This window comes from Pan troglodytes, chromosome 9 (genome assembly GCF_028858775.2).
Source record: "Pan troglodytes isolate AG18354 chromosome 9, NHGRI_mPanTro3-v2.0_pri, whole genome shotgun sequence".
Classification (NCBI taxonomy): Eukaryota; Metazoa; Chordata; class Mammalia; order Primates; family Hominidae; genus Pan; species Pan troglodytes.
This window is the reverse complement of record NC_072407.2, coordinates 124,873,106-124,894,850: the sequence shown is the minus strand read 5'-3', so window position 1 is coordinate 124,894,850 and position 21,745 is coordinate 124,873,106. Positions and strand designations below refer to the sequence as shown.

Below are 21,745 nucleotides of genomic sequence, written 5' to 3'. Positions count from 1 at the left end.
AAAGGCAGTCTTTTTCTCAGTGATGTCAGTTCTGAAAGGCATTACAATAAAAATGAGATCACTAAATATGATTCCTAAACCTGCCTTTATAACAGTTTTGCATTTTAGTAAGAGGTTGTTGATAGCTGAAATACAAATGGATTGTATGCTTTCAGTCCTGCAAGGGGAAAAAAAACCCTCTAAAATGTAGAAAAGAAAAGTCTAGACTTCTCAGTGCATGTAGGCGAATGCTACAGATATTTCTAATTATAGGTTTGTTGCCTTGAAACTCTTCATGAAAAAAAAATGGATTGGAGAAAAAAGAAAAAGTAGCACCACAGAAACTCAATCAAGTGGATTGAAGTCTTCAAGGTCTGAGGAAGAAAGGCAATAAATAGAAAACATGATGGTCTGTGAAAGAGAACATGAAGTACAAATTCCTGCAGGCACCAAAGGATCTCTTGTTCCTCATGCAAAGGGTCCCGTGTCCTTACAGGGACTGGATAGATCAATTGAGGCAGAGACTTGTACTGCAAAGCTCTGTGTACATATTTCATTCACATCACAACTGATGGTTGATGCCATCTGAGAGGGAGAACATTCTGTATTCCATGAAATCATTTTTCTTCAATAGAGGAACCTATATATTACAATCCCTACGGAAAGTGTAGGGGAATAAAGTTGAGAGAAACAGTGTTTATATGTCTTTTCTTTGACATATAAGCAGCAAGAAGACAACAACTGCCTTAAAGCTTATTTAATGATACAAAATAAAATTGATGATGAAGCTTGCTCATTTAAGAAATCACATTATTATTTAATTTTTGTGTGTGACAAATTTAAAATACTATTCCTGGAAGAAAAGACATGGAGACAATAACTTCAGGAAAAACAAAGGTTAACTTTACAGCAGTGTGTGTGTGTGTGTGTATGTGTGTGTGTGTGTGACTGTGTGTGTGTCACTATTGCATTGCTATCTGTGAATGATGGGTAGCTACAGGAATGGAGTAGCTAAAACATCTCCTGTGTTCCAAAAAACATGGGAAGGTTTTTTTTTTTTTAAGTTACAAGAAAACGGGCTGGGTGTGGTGCCTCTCCCAGCACTTTGGGAGGCTTAGTTTGGAGGATAGCTTGAGCCCAGGAGCTTACGACCATCCTGGGCAAGACGGCAACACTCTGTGGCTAATTGAAAAAAAAAAAAAAGCGGTAATAAAAGTTTCCTTTTAATTCTGATTGAAAAAATAAATGCCTTGTTGAGAATTTCTTACCTTCTGCCGAGGGATAGCAGATTTCTTTTGAGTTTTTTCTGTTTGTGGTTTTGATAGAATGGATAGTGTCTTCATGTTGTACTCCTTGACTTGTTTTGCATATTCCTTTTGCTGTATTAATTTTTGCGTCTGTTCAGAGAAACAAAGTTATGATGAATCCAGGTGCTGCTAGTTCTCTCTGCTCTCTATCTAAAGCGATGCCCTGGTTTCAGTATACTGGGCGTATCTTATCAGCTGTACAGGAGCAATGGGATCACCTTGAGTAAGGTGGCAGCAGTGAAATGGTTAAGTTAATTGTTTCTCCTTGAAATAGTCTCTCTGTGAGGAGGCACATCACTGCAATAGCACGCCCGGTATTCCCTTAACAGGGGCTAAATCACATTCAGAACCTTCTTTGTTGCATTTACCCAATTTATTTTCATTTTTGCTTCCAACTTTGAACTATACTCTCTTTTTATGCCTTGAGTGCAACTGCAGTTAAAACACATTAAATGAAGATCTCCTTTCACTAGAGGAAAGAGAATAAAGTGGATGCACTTTTCAGGGGTTGGGAAACTCTTCCCCTAAGTGTCTTCTCTGTGGCCACTCTTCACAATTATCAAGATAACTCTAGTGGGAAAGACCAACAACCACATAACATACACATTTCTTTTCAGGTGCACAGGCCCCACTTCTCCGTGCAGGCCTTCAAAACTAACTGAAAGACAGACACATATAACAACACGGGCTAAATATTTTTATTTTAAGGCAAAAGGCAGGTGTCTGGGTCTCTATACCAAGATTATTTCAGAAGGTCTCTATTCAGAGTGAGACATTTGAATTAGGGTTTAATTCTGGGGGGCGTCTTCATAAAGTTTCCTAACAGACAGATGGGCTGAGTCAGGTCTGGAAACACTATGTGCATCTCACTCACTTTGTCTCTGATGGACTCAAAGTCAGGTCCGAGGCCTCCAAGCTTCACATCTCTTTTCTGATAACCTTTCAGCTTGGTGTTCTAAAAATACAACCACAGAAACAGTTTCTTTTAAGGACTTGTGTGTCCCCCGACTCCTAACACCCTGTAAGGTGTCATAGCCACATAAAGTAAGAAAGAAAATAATGAAAGCCTGTGTGCACTGTCAGAGAACGGCTGCCTTTCCTGACAATGCTTCCATTTTCATGGTAGTTATTGGTAATAGTCTCTTTGGTAATTCGTAGCTGGTTAGCTAACATGTTTTCACTTTTCCACTTCTGCAATAAAGAAACTTAAAATTCTGAAATTACAAATAAAAGTTTTCAAGCTAGTGATGTCCTGTTTTCTTACGAATGTTTTTTATTTTTTTATTTTTTGGAGATACCTGGTTTTGCTGTGTTGTCCAGGCTAGACTTGAACTCCTGGGCTTGAACTCCTGAGCTTAAGTGATCCTCCCACCTCAGCCTCTTGAGTCGCTGGGATTACAGATGTTAGCCACTTCACCTGGCCCTTGCTATTAACGTTTTTAACACAACATATATGTTATTACTTTGCCACTGTTCCTATTACCATTTTGTCCAGTCTTAGACAGTTTGCTGGGCCAAATGACTTCCCTGGAAGAAGGTATCTAAATGCATCAGATAAACACAGTGCTTCAAAAAGAGAATACCCTGTCCAATGATGTCACAGCATTACCTGTTAGAGACAATCCAGAAGAGAAGTGAAGAAGGTAGCAACCTTTCAAGTTTTGCTATTGATTATTGGGGGAAAAAGATAATTTTAAGGGAAAAACAATGATAATCTATTTATAATATTCAAAAGAAAAGTAAGTGTTTGAGAGTCTTGGCAAGACTCACTAAGAAACTCATATTGTTCAGTCAGTGTGATTTCAGATATTTTGAAGGGCACATAGAATTGAATATGACAACTCTTATTAGTATTGCCCATTTAAAAGGACAGAAAGCAAGAAAGTGAGACAACTGACTGATTAGATTATGGCACCTGAGCACAATAATAGGCAGGAAAAAACCCTAATATTCTACTGCCTATCTGTCTCCTGATAGATTAAGATATTCCCCAAACCACTGCTTTCAAAATTAAAACTGAAGCTTAGGCTGGGCGCGGTGACTCATGCCTGTAATGCCAGCACTTTGGGGGGCTGAAGTGAGCAGATCACCTGAGGTTAGGAGTTCGAGACCAGCTTGGCCAATATGGTGAAAACCCATCCCTACTAAAAATACAAAAATTAGGTGGGCGTGGTGGCAGGCACCTGTAATCCCAACTACTCGGGGGGCTGAGGCAGGAGAATCGCTTGAACCCGGGAAGCGGAGGTTGCAGTGAGCTGAGATTGCAACACTGCATTCCAGCCTGGGTGACAGAGAGAGATTCTATTTAAAACAACAACAACAACAACAACAACAACAACAAAAAACCCTGAAGTTTAGACTCGCTACTTCCCCTTACAGGGAACTCACATCCTTTTTAAATTTCAGTTTGTTAATTAATTTGGTTTCCTTTTTGGGAAGGATAGGAAAGACGATATAAAACAGGTGGTCAGATGACAGTAATCTCTTAAGGCACATGTAAGTTACTACTTAAAATGGAGAAAAATCAGCCACATTGAAGAAGCAGCTGTTGTGTACCTAACTGTGGATGTTAGTCCCTGTCTATATGTTAATGACAAAGCACAGGATTTTTATCAATTTTGAAATCTCCTGTTAATTATTCCATTTTAAAAATTTTATCTATTTATTTAGTTTGAGGCCAGGTTATGAGACTGTCTAATTTTTGTACTTTTGGTAGAGACGGGGTTTCACCATGTTGCCCAAGTTGGTTTCAAACTCCTGGCCTCAAGTGGTCCACCCACCTCGGCCTCCCAAAGTGCTGGGATTACAGGTCTGAGTCACCGCGACCAGCTGTGCTCCTGTTAAGTACTAAGTCCTAAGATATACATCTAACTTGCCCTTTTCTAAGACAGAATTTAGCAGAGGTAGTCCAGAGACTTAAAATAGGACATTTTCTCATATTAGGTACAATTATTGCATATAACTCTCCAATCTTAAAAATGAACTTGTGTAAACACACTGTATCAACCACTACAAGAACATGTCCTACTCACTGTGGTCTACTGAGTACCCAGAGTCATCCCAATTCACTTCTCCACTGCCACTTCCCACTGTAGATGTTCAAAAGACAAACATTCTCCTCAGCACTGCACTCTTGCCCATGAAGTCTAAGCAAAAGTTTGCTGGGGTACAGTGTATATTTTGGAAAGCTTTAAGGCTGTGGTAGCCCCTTCCCTTCCCTTTCTTGGTAAGGATGTGATTCCTGAAGCTGGAGCTGCAGCAGCAATTTTGCAGCCAGGAAAAAGGAGAATCACAACAATACTGGTTCTGATGTTCTGAGCTGTGGAACCACCAGTGCTAGCAATCACTTGTGGACTAATTGTATGTAAGAAGAATGAACTCATATTTCAGAAATCACTGTAAATGGTAATTGTGTTACTTGCCCACTGAAGGCAATATTCCTAACATCTCAGCACTTTTATGTTGCATTAATAATTTAAAAGGGCCAAAATGATGTGCTACATAGGCAACACTTCTACACTACAAGGATTCAAAGTTCTGTAAAATAGAATTTGCCCAATTAGAATATTAAACATTTATGGTCAATACTCTAATTCTAATTCTAAAAAGTAAAACAAGATTCTTAAGGAAGCCTTTGAACTAAAATCATTAAAAAATAAGTAACATTAAAGTATGCAGAAGACACACTGTTCATTGAAGGGTATTTCAAAATCATACATCTCCTTTAAGAAAACAGAAGTCACTACTCAGCAAAACCACGATAGCTGCTTCCTCTCCATTATATCTGTCTGTTCATACTTTCATACAATTGTCCATTCACTATGAATTCTTATTTTTTCATTTCATTTCTTTTTTTTTTTTTTGAGATGGAGTGTCACTCTGTCATCCAGGCTGGAGTACAATGGTGCGATCTCGGCTCACTGCAACCTCCACCTCCCAGTTTCAAGTGATTCTCCTGCCTCAGCCTCCCAAGTAGCTGGGATTACAGGCGCCTGCCACCATGTCTGGCTAATTTTTGTATTTTTAGTGAGGCAGGGTTTCACCATGTTGGCCAGGCTGGTCTCGAACTCCTGACCTCAGGTGATCTGCCTGCCTGGGCCTCCCAAAGTGCTGGGATTACAGGGGTGAGCCACTGTGCCCAGCCCAAATTCTTATTTTTTCTAAGCATTTTAGTACTATAGTACATTTTTTCTGTCAGTATATATATATTTTTAAATGTGAGTTTTATGCATAACATTCTATTGTCTAGTTTTGTTGGACTGTTTAGCTATTCCTCTAAATGTTGAACATTTAAGATGTCCTAGGGTAAGCATTGTTTTTCTGGGCTACTTTGATTATTTCTTTGAGATACGTTAATAGCAGTAGAATTATTGAAATAAAATGAATATGTTTAAGGCCATCAATTAATACTTCCACTAACAATGGAGCCACAAGATTGCTCTTTTTGTCCAAACCTTGATTATACTGGGTATTTTCACATTTTAAAACCTTTACCAATTTTCAATAGGTGAATGAACTCAGATAACTTATATTTCACAATTGCAAATTTGTTCTTTCTCTCACGTATGCCATCTGTATGGTTGTTTTGCAGTCACTGAATTACTATCTATTTGCCAAAGTAAACCAATGATTAAAAGGAAGGAAAAAACCCTGCTCATGTCCAAGTCATAAATCCAATTTGTCCAAAGATGATGAGAAAGAAATGATCAGTGCTCACAAATCACATCCTAAGTCTGAAGCAGCTTAACTTCTAATCATTCCACTGACTTAGAAAAGACACATTGTGAAGCATGAATAATTGCCCAGTACTCTCCAGCCACAGTTCTTACTATCAACTCCAATAAACATGTTGGCTATCACAGAAAACCAGAGCCAGGGTCTAGTATTACACCTCGATATGAAGGGACAGAGTGTGGCCTAAAGGGTGATCTCCAAGTGCTGCTGATCCCTTTACAGGATGGATGAAATGCTTATAGCAACGGGACCTTTCTCAAGGGACAGTGATGGCTCCTAACGGAGTTTGTTCTGGGTGACTGGCAATGAAAAATCTTGGATTTACTTAAGGTTGGCGCAAGTAATCTTGATTTGTTCTCAGAGGTGCAATTTTGTTTGATCTCTCTCCATCAAAAGTCTTTTTAGCAGCTTATTGAGATATAATTCACATACCACAAAATTTACCCACTTGAAGTTGTACAATACAATGGTTTTCAGTATATTCACCAAGTTGTGTAAACATCACCACATTCCAATTTTAGAACATTTTCATCACCCTGAAAAGAAATCCTGTCCCCATTAGCAGTTACTCCCTTTGCCCCCTCCGCCTCCAGCCCTAGGCAACCACTAATCTACTTTCTGGCTCTTCAAAAGTCTTTTATAGTAAAAATAATCCCCAGAATTTACTTTGATTTACCTCTCCATGGCTGTTACAAGACTAAAAGGTCATAGTAACACAATACTAAAAAAAAAAAAAAAAAAAAAAAGTAAATCAACAATGATAGTCTTGTTAAGTCTCCAAACACAAGGGGAACAAATTGGAAAATACAGGCATGCTCTCAACCAATCCCTGATGAGATTTGCTGCTAGTCTTTGTATAAGATGCACATGAGCTGGCATCTACTGACTCTGGCACCATCTGAGGATTGTTAAGGCCAGACCAGCCCCTCTGCACTGGTGTTCACACTTGATTGCTTTAGTGGACGAGGGCATAGGACTCTCCTGATGCAAGGTTTGTACCAGGAATTAACCACAGTTCTTCTCAAGACAGCAGAGTTTTTAATTGTAAACTTGGGACACAGTGTGCCCCGACTGGAAGTGACATTGACTGTTCACTGAGGACCTGTTTCAACTCTGAAAGGTGGTACCCTGCTGTGGGGGCCACTGCAGAGCTATTCTCCAGAAAATTCCTCAGATGTGTAAGTGTGAGAAAGTTACTGAAAAACACGACAAAAAACAATGCCTCAAACACTGTGGAACAGCAAGTGAAGGAAATTTGCTCTGCAGTTGCTAAACTTAATCCAAATAAACCCCTTCTTAGAAGCAGTCAAGCAGCAATGCCCAGATTGTCTGTGACAACAAACACATGAGTTAATTACTTCAGCTCAGCACGGTTAGCTGTCAGCAAACTCCTGAAGCAGTCATTTTGTGGTGGGTTGCAACAGATATTTTTATACCGTTTGCCATCCCTTGATCCCTGACTGCCTGATGTCTAGATTTCATGGCATGGACAATGCGTGGCATTCGGAACTCAGTTACAACAGAGCTGTCAGGAGAAGAGGAATGGTGCTTGGGCCTATTATCTTTACAAATCCTCCAAGTTTTAATGTGATTCAGGGCGATTCTCTTGGAAACCAAAAGATTTGACGTGACCAGCAAATGGCCATGACCTGGATAATGATCCCCTCTGTCTGGTGCCTTGACTACCTGCTGTCCTATACAAATAGCTCATTTCTAAGTCATTTTAGCTTCTGGAATAGCTTAAAGGACAAAGAGCACTTCTGTGAATTTGTCAGATGTAAGCTGAAAGTGCTGGATTGAGAAAATGGATATACAGATTGTAACATTCCTGATAGAAAGCAGGAAGGGGGATGTCCCCAGTTGGAAAGATGGCTGGGAAGGCAGCAATTGGAAATTTTCCTTCCTCTCCCCTGACCTCCCATGCGCTTAGATTTCTGGCGACACACACTGTCGTTGGAGTACTTTCCTCTACTTTTCTCAGTAAAACGTAAATTCAATTAACTAAAAGAAGGCGAAAGGAAAAGGAAACTAACATTTAGTTGATGTCTTCTTTGCTAGGGACTAAGCTGTAGTTTTAATACATTATTTCACTTAACATCACACTAAGTCTACAAAAAGAAAGAATACTTCTGATTGTGCAGATGAAGAAATGAGGGCTCAGGTGAATTAATAACTTGTCCAAGTCATAAGAGATATTGGGAACAGAGATGAGAACCTAGGAATGAATGGGTCCATGGCTTCCTCTAAATCTTGCCGAGTGAGAATTGAGCTCAAAAGCTTGCATTTTCAGCAACAACCCATCATTGGCAAGAACCCCAACCTGGAAGATTCTCGTGTGAGCTAGTGTGTTTGAGCTAAATTTAGTCCCTGGTAATCTATATGTACTGCAGTGAACAGGCTGTCCTCACCTCGAAAATGTGTTCTGAATACATGTCCTTATAGAAATAATACGGATGATGTCCAGCTTCCCAGTCAAGTCTTCAAAACCTACTTTATTCACAAAACTCTTGAAAACAGTGCTAATAGTACCTTACAGCCTAACTACCATGTAATGATGTTTCTGTGGAAAAAGAAGTTACCTGTGATTAAAAAAACACGTTTGTAGCTGGGCGCAGTGGCTCACACCTGTAATTCCGGCAATTTGGGAGGCCAAGGCAGGTGGATCATCTGAGGTCAGGAGTTCGAGACCAGCCTGGCCAACATGGTGAAACCCCATCTCTACTAAAAATACAAAAATCAGCCGGGTGTAGTGGTGTGCGCCTGTAATCCCAGATACTCCTGCTGAGGCAGGAGAATCACTTGAACTCGGGAGATGGAGGTTGCAGTGAGCCGAGATTGCTTCACTGCACACCAGCCTGGGCGATGAAGCAAGATTCTGTCTCAAAAAAAAAAAAAAAAAAAAAAAAAAGAAAAGAAAGAAAAGAAAAAAGGAACACCTTTCTCCTTACTTACAGTGGAACCGGGGATTCTCCCAGCTCCAAGTCACTAGTTGCAGATTCCACAGCGTGGGCACGGATAGGGTCCCGTCCCCAGCAGAGGGGAGGACATGAGAGCGTGAAGTTGGAATGAGGAGTTCAAAGAGCCCCCAGGTGGGGGTATGTGAAGGAGCTGGGGTAAGAACTCTAGGGTTGTGAGCTGAAGACCCGGGGTACACAGAGGGGCTCAAGATGGGAGCTGCAGGATTGGGGTGGGGTCATATCTCAGCCCCAAGACATCCTCTTTTTCTTCTCGTTAGTATCTCTTGCTGCCTGATCCAGGCCAGTTTCACTTTCTCTTTGAGGCCACCCCTTATCTTTTTCTCTAAAGGCCCCACTTGAGGATCCATGGACTTCATAATCCCATCACTTTCTGGGATGTCTTGCATCTGCCCTGCACACCATAGCCAGAGCTGCCTTTCTAAAATACGAATCCAACCAATTTAAAATTCCTCCATGATCCCCCCGTCCTACGCAATAAAGTACTTCTTTGAATGGAAAATGAGATCTTCTAAGACCTGGCCCCTATCCACCACTCCGCTCCCATCTTTCAACACTCCTTGCCTCCCAGGTTTAGTCACAAGGACCTGAAATGCTCTCATCCCCAGCATGCACCATGTTACAGCTTCAGAACCTTTGTTTGTACTGGTACTCCCGCCTGAATTGCTCTTGCAGTCTTCTTTTTTTTTTTTTGAGATGGAGTCTCACTCTGTCCCCCAGGCTGGAGTGCAGTGGCGCAATCTCGGCTCACTGCAACCTCCATCTCCCAGGTTCAAGCAATTCTCCTGCCTCAGCCTCCCGAGTAGCTGGGATTACAGGCACCTGCCACCACATCCGGTTAATTTTTGTATTTTTAGTACAGACGGGGTTTCACCATATTGGCCAGCATGGTCTCAAAATCCTGGCCTTGTGACCTGCCCACCTCAGCCTTCCAAAGTGCTGGGATTACAGGCATAAGCCACCGCGCCCGGCCTGCTCTTGCAGTCTTCTTTGCCAACTCTTCATCACCCTCTAAGACGCAGTTCTGAATTATCTTCTGAAGCTTTGCCTGACCCCAGGTCAGGATATCAGTTTTCCTTTATGTTCCTCTGTGCTCCCCATGCATGCCTACATTATTATTATTATTATTACTTTTATTATTAATTAATATCATTTTTTTTTTGCTTGCAACATTATACTGCAACATAATAAGCATTTACACGTCTGCCTTCCCAAGCTCCATGCAACTGGAAGCTTCCTCTGAGGAGGGGTCATGGCTCATCTTTACATCCCAGCATCTTCCAAGTTCCTAGTAGAAATCATTATTATTATTATTATTATTATTAAGACAGAGTTTCACTCTTGTTTCCCAGGCTGGAGTGAAATGGCGCAATCTCGACTCACTGCAACCTCCGTCTCCCAGGTTCAAGTGATTCTCCTGCCTCAGCCTCCCCAGTAGCTGAGATTACAGGCACCTGCCACCACGCCCGGCTAATTTTTGTATTTTAGTAGAGACGGAGTTTCACCATGTTGTCCAAGCTGGTCTCGAACTCCTGACCTCAGGTGATCCACACACCTCGGCCTCCCAAAGTGCTGGGATTACAGGCGTTAGCCACCGCGCCCGGCCTAGAAATTATTTAATAACAAACTGAATTCAACTTAGGAATGGTTTGCTTAATTCCTCTCAAGTTGTCTTAGCGCGGAGGCCCTTCTGTACTGAGGCACTCATTTCTCCAGACGCTGGGAGTGTTGTCTGCTGATGGCTCACAGCTGAGTTCCTCCCTAAACACTGCCTCAGCCACGTGGAGCTGCTGTGCACAAAGTCACCACCCTTCCCCAGGGGCAGTCACTATCCAATGGCAGGTTGGTGTGGGAGAACAAAAGCCTGGGTCCCTTGCCTTTGAAGGGCCACCCCAACTTTAGAACCCTCAGAACCTGGGCCAAGGCTACTGCTGTGTCTGCATCACAGCCCACCTCTGCCCAGCCCCGCTTCCCTCACTCCCTTAAAGGTACCCCAGGTTGCTCTGCTAGAGACCTCCTGCATGCAAATCTCCATTTCAGTCTAGAGACCTCCTGCATGCAAATCTCCATTTCAGTCTAGAGACCTCCTGCATGCAAATCTCCATTTCAGTCTGTTCCCTGAAAACCCAACTCACCACAGGCTTATTGCTTTCAACCAGGCCTTTCCCTGTTGCCTGTAAAACAGAATGCATTTCCAGCTTTTTTCTTATGATTTGACACTGGAAGCAAGTGACCTTTCCTGAGGGCTTTTTATTGCCAGTGACAGAAGAGAAATACACAGGACATAAAAAGTCCCCTTCCTAGGCGCCTTCATTTCTTACTGAAAACATTCTACTTTGGGTCCCCAATTTTACTTGTTAAATCATGTAGGCCCTATGAGAAAAGACTGAAGTGCGCAAAGGTGCTAGTAATGGTGATTTGAGACAAAGAACTCAGTAAAGGTCAGCTAATGTTTGAGAGGAACGTTCAATCACTGGCCAGCCCAGGTATTTTACTGCAGAAGTTGGGGTGAGATTAGGGCCAATATGAGTCCTCATAGAGGCAGATGGTGGGAAAATGCAATGGCAACAGGCGCTTTCACTCACTCAGCCCTGCTTTCTCTACTTTTTAAGATATGAGAATGACCTGGGAAGAAATGATTTAATAACCATGAAGACTCAGGTTAGCATGGGGCTTGGGGTGGAGTATGGAAGCTTTCCTGAGGAAGGGATGTTTCAGCTGGGGATGAAAGGAGGAGTTTTGCCACTCTGCAAATGGAGACCTCTCGCCAAGATGACTTGAACAGGAGGGAGAAATGGGCATCCCTGGCAGCAACAACTTCTATTAAGAAGGGGAGGGAAACCCCAGGGAGTAGCAGGGTCAGGAGTAAGAAACTCCTTAGGACTCTGGGCGACCCAGTGTGGCAGCAACTCAGTAATGACCATCCCTATTTCAGGGCTATAATTACATCAAGGTCCATCTGTATTCTCAAAATGGAAAGGTTACTTGGTAAAAATGGTGCTTTTATTACCTTACTGCTGCTTCTTTTCTTATGCTTTTTTCCCTTTTCCAGTTGAAACAGATAGCCTTCAGAATTGCTACGGCTAATTTTCACTTGGTTTCTTTGGCTTCTCTCTGAACTGAGTTGGGATTCACTTTCTACCCTTGACAGTATAGGTGGAAGTGTGACACTGGATAAGGCCCCTTCACTGGGCTGCACGTCGATCAGCTGCACCAAGGCTTGCTGATGCTGCTCCATTATCTGGGTGAGCCATGCATCTGGAGAAGCTCTAACCGTCTGGCTGTCAGAAGAAGAATGGAATTTCCTTAATGAAAAAAAAAAGGCACAAATCTGTTTATAAAATCCAAATACATAAGACATCTAGCATAAAAGTCTTTATGAACCATTAATTTGATGTATTTATCACTCTCAAATCAAATTAATGACCTTTAGCTTAATCTTTTCATGAATACATTAATTTCTTATTTATCTTAAACTCCTCCTCTTTTTCCTTTAGGACAGTCTACACTTTATTTAGAACTTTTGTTTAGTGCATTCAGAATAGAAAAAACACCATTTTGAAAAATCAAAGACCTTCCCACTGCAAAATACCTAGAAATGTTGCATTACATTAAACATCCTTTAAACACATAGTTGAATTGGTAAGATAAATAGAAATCTCTAAAGACCAAAATGAACAAAAGGAATAAAAACCAAAGCAGATTTTAGATTAGCTGAAGTTATAGCTTTCTTTACAAGAGTTTTGGGTCTACAGGCTTGAGTTTTAATAGTTAACGCTGGTATAAGATATGTAAGATCTTGGTCCTGTGTGAGGCAGGGAATCAGAACTAAGATCGTTGTAAGAAGACTATAACTTGAGGTGCTACCCCCTCAGTTAAAAGCTACATTAATTCAAAACCCACTCACCAGCCATGAGAAACAACAAGCAAGTCTGTCTGTCTTGGTCTCTGGGCTCTGAATAGAAAAACAACCCCCACTCTCTCCAAAAAACCCAACAACAACAACAAGCTCTTGTGAATATCTATAGGACAATATTTGGATTTCAAATTTACCTTACCCACATAATCACGGAAATCCAACACGAAGAAACTAATGTAACAATGATCTTGGATGAGGGATACTTCTGTAGTATCTGGCAGAAGCAAATACAAAACTTCTCTAGAGAAATACACTCCCACCCAAGCCTGCCTAGGTTTCCACGGAAAAGGTGGCTAAATGTAAGTTCACAATCCAAAGTCCTTGCCCGTAAGAGGAAATAATCTACCAAATATGAGAGTCAGCAGACACACATGCACACACATACAAATAGCAATAGTAGACTTCCAAGAACTTCAGATGATAGAGATATTAGATAACATTCATAAGGTAGTTTAAGATGAGTAAAGACTTAAGAAAAGAAGCTAAGAACCCGAGAAACATATTTAAAAATCCTGTATTTTGGAAAAAGAACAGAGAGGTTTTAATGAGAACCAAATAGAAATTCTAGACATGGAAAATACCATTATTGAAATTTAAAACTCAGTGGATACATTAAAGAGCATATATTGGACAGAGGTAAAGAGAGATTTATTACGCTGGAAAACTTATTTGAAGAAATTATTCAGAAAGAAGCACTGAGAAATAAAAGGTGTAAAATAAAAACAGTTAAAAAGGCACGAAGTCTAGAATAGACAATCTAACACACAGCTATTTGGGGTTCCTATAGGAGAAAATAGAGTAAATTTGAGAGACATAATATTCAAAGGGAACATGTGTGATAATTTTTCATTATTTATGAAAGAGATGAATCTTAAGATTTAGGAATTATAGAAGAGTCTCAGGCAGAATTAAAAATTTCATACCTAAGCATATCACAATGAAACTTCAGAACACCAAAACCAGAGGAAACACTTATAAACCAATAAGAGAAAATAAAAACAAAACAAAATAAATGTTAATTATATTGACAAAAGACTTTTCAAAGCAACGCAGAAACCAGGAGACAGAAAAGTAATGTTTTCAAAGAGTTGAATTCTTCACAATATTAAACTATAATTCAAAATAGTAAAATAAAGAAGTTTTCATGTAAGTTTACCATACTTGTTAAAAGAACTTCTAAAGGATTTACTTCAGAATAAAGGGTAACATGGAAGAAAGGATGTGAGGCAAAGACATTAATAAACAACTGGCTAAATATAATACAGTATTAACTCATAATACAGTATTAACTCTAGACAACAATAATAAAAGCAGTGACTAATTTTGAATATATAAGGTGATAGAAAAGTTGTTGAACAAAGTAATATGTATGACAGGAAAGGTGACTGGATTAAAACAATCTAATAATTTTGAACATGTTCTAGAGGAGAATGGGAATATTAATTTAATGCTAGACTAGTTAAGTACATGAGTTACAATAAAAGAATATAAAGAGAATATATATTTGCAAATCAGTAGAAGGAAAAATAAAGAAAATTCTCTCAGGTTAATAGAGGATATAAAAGATATAGAGAAGTATAGAGAAAGTAGGGTGATTCGGAAGGACAAATTAAGATGGTAGAAATAAATTCAAAGGTATCAGTGCCACAATAAATGTAAGTAGCTTTTTTGGTTGGTTTGTTTTTTGAGGCATCGTCTCAGTTTATCACCCAGGCTGGAATGCAGTGGCAAGATTTTGGCTCACTGCAACCTCTGACTTACGGGCTCAAGTGATCCTCCCACCTCAGCCTCCTGATTAGTTGTGACCACAGGTGCACCCCACCATGCCTGGCTAATTTTTGTAGAGACAGGGTTTTGCCATGTTATCCAGGCTGGTCTCAAACTCTTGGACTCAAGCAATCCTCCCTTCTCAGCCTCCCAAAGTGCTGTTATTACAGGTGTGAACCACTGCACCTGGCCTATAGTTTTAAGTCACTAGTTAAAAGTGAGTTTAAGAATGAATAAAGAAACAAAATCCAACATACTACTTAAAAGAGACTCACTTAAATCATAAGAAGACTGAAAAGTTTGAAGATGATGGAAAAAATATACCAGACTCAATGCTAAATTTAAAAAGCTGGTGTAGCTGTATTAGTATCAGAAAGCATAAACTTTAAGAAAGAAGCATTATTAGGAATAAAAATATTGATTACATCAGGATTAAAAGAAGAATTCATCAGGAAGATATATCAATTATAAATCTGCATGTCCCTAATAACATAAGTTCAAAATACATAAAGCAAAAATTAATGGAATTGTGAGGCAAAACTGACAATTCTTAAAGAGGGAGATGCCACCTCACCAGTTTCAGTAACTGATATATCAAACAGAGAAACCTAACTAGGCTATAGAAGACTTAAAAGACCTATTCAACAAGCCTACTCGTACATAGAATGTAAGTATATAGAATGATGTAATCAACAACTGCAGAAAACAAATGAGGAACATTTGGTTACATTGACCAAAACGTTAGGCCAAAAACAAGTATCAAAAAATATCAAAAACTTGGTATCATGTGAATGATGTTTTCTGACAATAATTGTTTTGTTAGATATATAACAATAAATATATCTAAAATAACTTTATATGTTTTGAAATTTATAAACATACTTCCAAATAACTGATCATCCAAGAGGCAATCATAATGGAATTAGAAAATACTTAGAACTAGCTGAGCGAGGTGGCTTGTGCCTGTAATCCCAGCAGCTCAAGGGGCTGAGGCAGGAAGATGGCTTGAGCCGAGGAGTTTAAGACCAGCCTGAGCAACATAATGAGACCCTGTCTCCAAATAAATTTTAAAAATTAGTTGGGTGTGGTGGAGCCTGTCTGTAGTCCCAGCTAGTGGGGAGCCTGAGGTGGGAGCATCACTTGAGCTCAGGAGTTGGAGACTGCAGTGAGCTAGGATCACTCCGTTGCACTCCAGCCTGGGCAACATGGTGAGACCCTGCCTCTAAAAAGAGAAGAAAATACTTAGAACTAAACAATAATAAAAATGCTACATTTTAAAACATGTGGGAAGCAATTAAAACATACTTAGAGGAACATTTATAATTTTAAATTACATTGGAAAAGGAGAAAGCCTTAGAAATAATGAGCTAAGCATTTAAAACAGAAGTTAAGGGCTGGGCACGTTGGCTCATGCCTGTAATCTGAGCACTTTGGGAGGCCAAGGCAGGTGGATCACTTGAGGTCAGGAGTTCAAGACCAGCCTGGCCAACATGGTGAAACTCCGTCTCTACTAAAAATATAAAAATTAGCTGGGCATGGTGGCGTATGCCTGTAATCCCAGCTACTTGGGAGGCTGAGGCACAATAATCGCTTGAACCCGAGAGATGGAGGTTGCAGTGAGCCAACATCATGCCAATGCACTCCAGCCTGGGCAACAGAGTGAGACTCTGTCTCAATAAATAAATAGCAGAAGTTAAGAAGTCAAAAACACTGAAGTAAATTCAAGCAATATCAAAGAAAAGAAGTAAATATATGAGAACAAAGATGGATAAAAGAGAAAGCAAAACCAAAACATAGAGGAACAGTTGTTTTTGAAATGACAGATGAAATAGACAACCCTTTTGCAAGGCTGATCAAGAAAAAGAGAGAGAAAGCACAAATAAACTATTGTGGTTTCTTCTGAGTTAGGACAGAATAAATTTCTGCTTTGAAAAAGGAATTTCTGGCCAGGTGCGGTGGCTCACGCCTGTAATCCCAGCACTGGGAGGCCGAGGTGGGTGGATCACCAGAGGTCAGGAGTTCGAGACCAGCCTAACCAACATGGCGAAACGCTGTCTCTACTAAAAATATAAAAATTAGCTGGGCGTGGTGGCACGTGCCTGTAATCCTAGCTACTTGGGAAGCTGAGACAGGAGAATCACTTGAACCTGGGAGGCAGAGGTTGCAATGAGCCGAAATTGTGCCACCACACTCCAGCCTGGGTGACAGAGCAAGACTCTGTCTAAAAATAAATAAACAAACTAAAACAAACAACAAAAAGGGAATTTCTATTTCTTGTCATGGTCCTTACCAAACAGGAGGCACACACAGTGACCTGCAGTCACACATCCTACAAGCAGTTGGTTACCATGTAATGTTTTACATATTCAAAAAATAAAATAAAATTTAAAATCAATGAGAAGAAAAGAAAATCCTAACACTGAATACAAAGCAAAACAAATGAATTTAACTGTATGTTAAACTGATTACCTCTACCAAGAGAAAAGAATTAATTTATGAAGTAATTTTGAGTCAATGTAGTTTGGTTGTACACCCTTAGAAGGATATAGAGGGAGGAAAAAGAATGGCAAAGAAATCATGAGCTTTACTTAGGCTGACTGTTTGGTAGTGGTACTGGCATTGTAATTATAAAACTATTTGTACATATACTGTAGGGAAGGGTAAATGTGTAAACATATTGATGTTTTGGTAAACTAAGGTTTTCACTGTTGGAAAAAGGAGATACAAATATGGAAAAGGAGAAGCATGAGGAAGAACCCAGAGCTGTTGGATTTGAGGTATCTGTGTGACCCCACTAGTATACAGAAATATGTATTGGCATAGGCATAATTATAGAAAGAGGTTCAGGTACAGGTATTTTCTAGCTCTAACTGCTGAGATCTTGAGTCTAGAAGCAATAATATTTCAGTAGCAATGAGAACACATAGCTCTCAAATCTTGATTTCTAAATTCCATTCCCTACTAAAAAGAATTAGGGCTTTTTGGAGAAACTGATGCTTCCGCATGAGTTCAGGGGAAGTCCAAAGGTAAACCTAGAACATATTACTATGCCAGAAAACAAAGAAGTGCTCGAAGACAAAAGATGTTACATCAAAAGGACCCAGGAACTGGAGTGAAGGGGCTCCCACTGCTCAAATCCAAGACAGTGAGAACATATACAGTATAATGATGGTAATAGACTTTAACATGTTTATAGAAAAAGATTTATGAGTCCATAAAGATACTAGAGAGAGAGGGAGAGAGAGAGAGATAAAGAAGGAAGGAAGGAAGGAAGGAGAAAAAGGAAGAGGAAAAGGTCTTATTTCAACAGCCATGTAATAAATGTATAGGTATTGATAGAATTACAAAATCACCATTTTGCAACCCCAGTGTAATGAATGATTTAGGTAAGCACTGTCAGTGGATGCTAAAAACACTGTACAAAAAGCTGTTGAAAACTAGGATATTTACACTGTCTCGAATATTAACAATTACTTATAAAGGGAAAATGTTCCTTTACAATGGGGAGATCTGGTAGTCGCTACCTTAATCAAAAGGTTTAACTTAGCATCACCAATGATATGATAGCCTGATAGTATGTATCCCCTGGTATAATGTAATAAAAAGTACACCAAATCACCTAAGTAGTATTCTTGCCTGAAATGGTCAACCAAAATATAACTATCCAAAAACAATAAATTTTTTCTAAAAAGGCATTGTTATAGAAAACAATGAAAAGTAAGCATTGGATAATTTGTTCTAGATTTTTTTTTTTTTTTGAGACAGAACCTCACTGTTGCCCAGGCTGGAGTGCAGTGGCAGGATCTCAGCTCACTGCAACCTCTGCCTCCCAGGCTGAAGAGATTCTCCTGCCTCAGCCTCCCGAGTAGCTGGGACTACAGGCGCCTGCCACCACACCCGGCAAATTTTTGTATTTTTAGTAGAGTGGGAGTTTCACCATGTTGGCCAGGCTGGTCTCGAACTCCTGACCTCAAGTGATCCACCGCCTTGGCCTCCCAAAGTGCTGGGATTACAGGTGTGAGCCACCATGCCCAGTCTGTTCTAGATTTTTTTTTTTTTAATTAAAGGAACAAAAAGTAAATGAAATGTATGAACACTGAATACTGGATCAGGAATTTTAAAAAAAAGCTGTAAAAGGCTTTTTGGAGACAAGTAATACAATTTAAAAATGTACTCATACTACATGATATTGTGTACAATAACGTTAATATTCTTAGCTGTGATAATGGTGTGATTGTTGTATAAGACAATGTCCTTATTCTTAGGGGCTGAATGTTGAAATATTTAGAGATAAAATATTGTGATTCTGAACTTGCTTTCAAATGATTCAGTAAATAGACAGAAAATGTTGCAAAATTTTAGCACTGATGAATCTAGATGAAGGACTACAGGTGTTTATTGTAGATATTTTCCCCCAAGTTTTTACTAGGTGTGAACAATTTCAAAATGAAAAGGTGGTAGAAAAAACATGGCAGAATAAGCATGCAATTTAACTCTCAAATGCAAATCAAAATTATATATAAAGAGATTTTTAAAAGACATCAACCCACGAAGATAAAGAGAACAAAATGGGGGGAAAAGAGCAAATATTTCGGAAGCAGAGAACAGATGGTTGAATGGTAACTATCTTAGCAGACTCAAAAAAGTGGAATCTAAGTTAGCAGCAGGGAAAGCAGAGAAGCCACAGTTTACACCATAGAATCCTGTAAGGCTCATGAGCTGCAAGTGGGAGTGGCGGTGGTGAAAGTCTATGTGAGAGTTACTTAAAAAAGATTTGGTTGAAAGTCTGTTTAAGAAGCAGTCAGGGTTGGGTGCGGTGGCTCACGCCTGTAATCTCAGCACTTTGGGAGGCCGAGGTGGGTGGATCATGAGGTCAAGAGATCGAGACCATCCTGGCCAACATGGTGAAACCCTGTCTCTACCAAAAATCCAAAAACTAGCCAGGTGTGGGATGGGCGCCTGTAGTCCCAGCTGCTCAGGAGGCTGAGGCAGGAGAATCGCTTGAACCCAGTAGGCAGAGGTTGCAGTGAGCTGAGATCGTGCCACTGCACTCCAGCCTGGCAACAGAGTGAGACTCCATCTCCAGAAAAAAAAAAAAAAAAAAGAAGCAGGCGGATCTCCAGATCATCTTCTCCATTTTGTGCACCTAGGCAACTGTCCCTTCCCTCTCTCCGCAGCTCACTGGAGATTTTCATTCTGAAGAAGCCAACAAGTCTTCTGCCTGTGAAGCACTAAGCACAGATAATAAATCTGACCACCAAGAGAAAAGACCTAAAACATACAGGAAGGGCTTCCTATCACATGGCCCCCAAAGATCATTCTATAGGCACTCAAAGTCAACAAGCACTGTCACTCAGAGCTTCCAATAAGCTTTCTAGTCTCTCATACTTGATCATGAGAAGACGATCAAGAATTGCCAGACATCTGACACAAGCCCTAAGGTGGAAGGCAGCAAAATAGGAGAAGAGAAACAAACATCACTGACAAAGACCCAGAGGAAAGAGAAGCAAAGCAGGGAATTAAAAACACTTAAAAATTCAGTCACAAGGGCCCTTACACCCTATTTTGCCTTGTTGAAAATCTAAGAAGATGTTGAGAAAAAAGGATGTTGTATCCACGAACAAAAACATGAGGCTATAAAACGAGGAACATTCAGAAACCAATAACAGAAACAACAACAAAAAAATCCTGTCGGAAATTAAGAAACATGATAGCAGTAGAAAGGCTGGAAGCTAGGACTGAGAAACCCTCCCAGACAGTAGAACAAAATTACAAAGAAATGGAGAGAGAAAGAGAAAACAAAATCATAATAACAGTCCTGGAAAAACACATCTGAATCACAGGAGTTTCTAGAAAGAGCAAACAGAAAATGGTTGAAAGGAACTACCCATAAAGATGACTCAAGAAATTTTCCCAGAACTGAAGGTCACATGTTTTCAGGTTTAAAGGCCCCAGCTCAATCTATGAAAATAGACCTATACGAAGGCACAATATTATGAAATTTCACTTCAGTAGAGAAAAAGAAAAGATCCTAAAGCTTCCAGAAAACAAAAAACAAAAAACAAAAAAAAAAACAGATTATATACAAAGGATCAGGAATAAGGTGGCTTCAGATTTCTCAACAGCAACACTGGATGCAAGAAGGCAATTCTGAGGGACAATGATTTTCCATCTAGAATTCTACAATCCTCTGCCAAGCTACCAATCAGGGGCGAGGGCAGAAGAAAGATAATTTCAGCAAGATCTCAAAACATTTACCTCTCAAGCAATGGGGGATGTTCTCTATCAAAATTAGAGAGGAAACTAAGAAAGAGAACGGGGATGGAAAAAACAGGAAGGGTGACGAAGGAGAAGAGTCAAGAGGGTCTCCATGAGGGCATGGAGATTCTTAAGGATAATATGAGCACAACAACAGCGGAACGCAGTCAGAAAACAGGTGTGGCACAGGACACTGGCACGCTGAGAACTGCCCACCACCCTGTCCCCTGTCCTTGTACCACATTTTCAATCTGAAAGAAACGCCGGAAGGGGTGCTCAAACAAAATAAGGAAAATGTGAGATACTGAAAAAGAGAATCCTATCAGAAGAAAGGCAAAGGGAATCCTCAGCCGGGACAGCTGCGAAGCAAGTCTAGAAAGAGAAAGAAAGTCAAGGTGTCTACAAAGTCTGGCTCCAAGAAAGAGAGAAGAATTGAGAAATTGCCCGATGGGGTTGTCCTTATGGAAAATTATACTAAGAGGCTACTCATAAGCGTAGGATCAATTAGCTATATGTACAGAGAAAATTCAGCAAAAGAAGCCCAGGAGGTTGAGGCTGCCAAAAAAATTAAAAAAAAAAAGAAATGAAAAGAGGGACATGATTATAGATATAATAAAGGTGGAATAATATTAAAGTTATTTAAATACTACAAAAAGCTTTATGACAGTACATTTTAAGACAGCCTAAAAGGAAAATTTTTCCTAGAAAAATATAATGTATTAAACTGACTAAAATGAAAATGAAAAGACTGCAAAGTCTTATAATGATTATAGTAAATGCATCAGGAGTTTAAAATCTGCTCACAA

General features: G+C 39.9%; 1 protein-coding gene across 11 annotated transcripts in view; it reads right to left on the bottom strand.

Moving 5' to 3' along the window:
• Positions 1-21,745, bottom strand: part of JHY (junctional cadherin complex regulator) — a 95,417-nt gene that overhangs the window by 19,204 nt on the left and 54,468 nt on the right. For 8 of the 11 annotated variants that reach the window (XR_001707597.4, XR_001707598.4, XM_054662791.2 and 5 more), the window contains 3 exons: positions 12,006-12,300; positions 2,161-2,241; positions 1,248-1,376 (listed from right to left, as the gene is read on the bottom strand). Coding sequence is in view for 9 of the 11 variants with exons in the window: in XM_054662791.2 (XP_054518766.2) it covers positions 1,248-1,376; positions 2,161-2,241; positions 12,006-12,300 (505 nt within the window). In the remaining 2 variants the exon portion in view is untranslated. The remainder of the gene's footprint in view (positions 1-1,247; positions 1,377-2,160; positions 2,242-12,005; positions 12,301-21,745) is intronic. The other 3 variants (XM_054662792.2, XM_016922179.4, XM_054662793.2) reach the window with 1 other exon arrangement.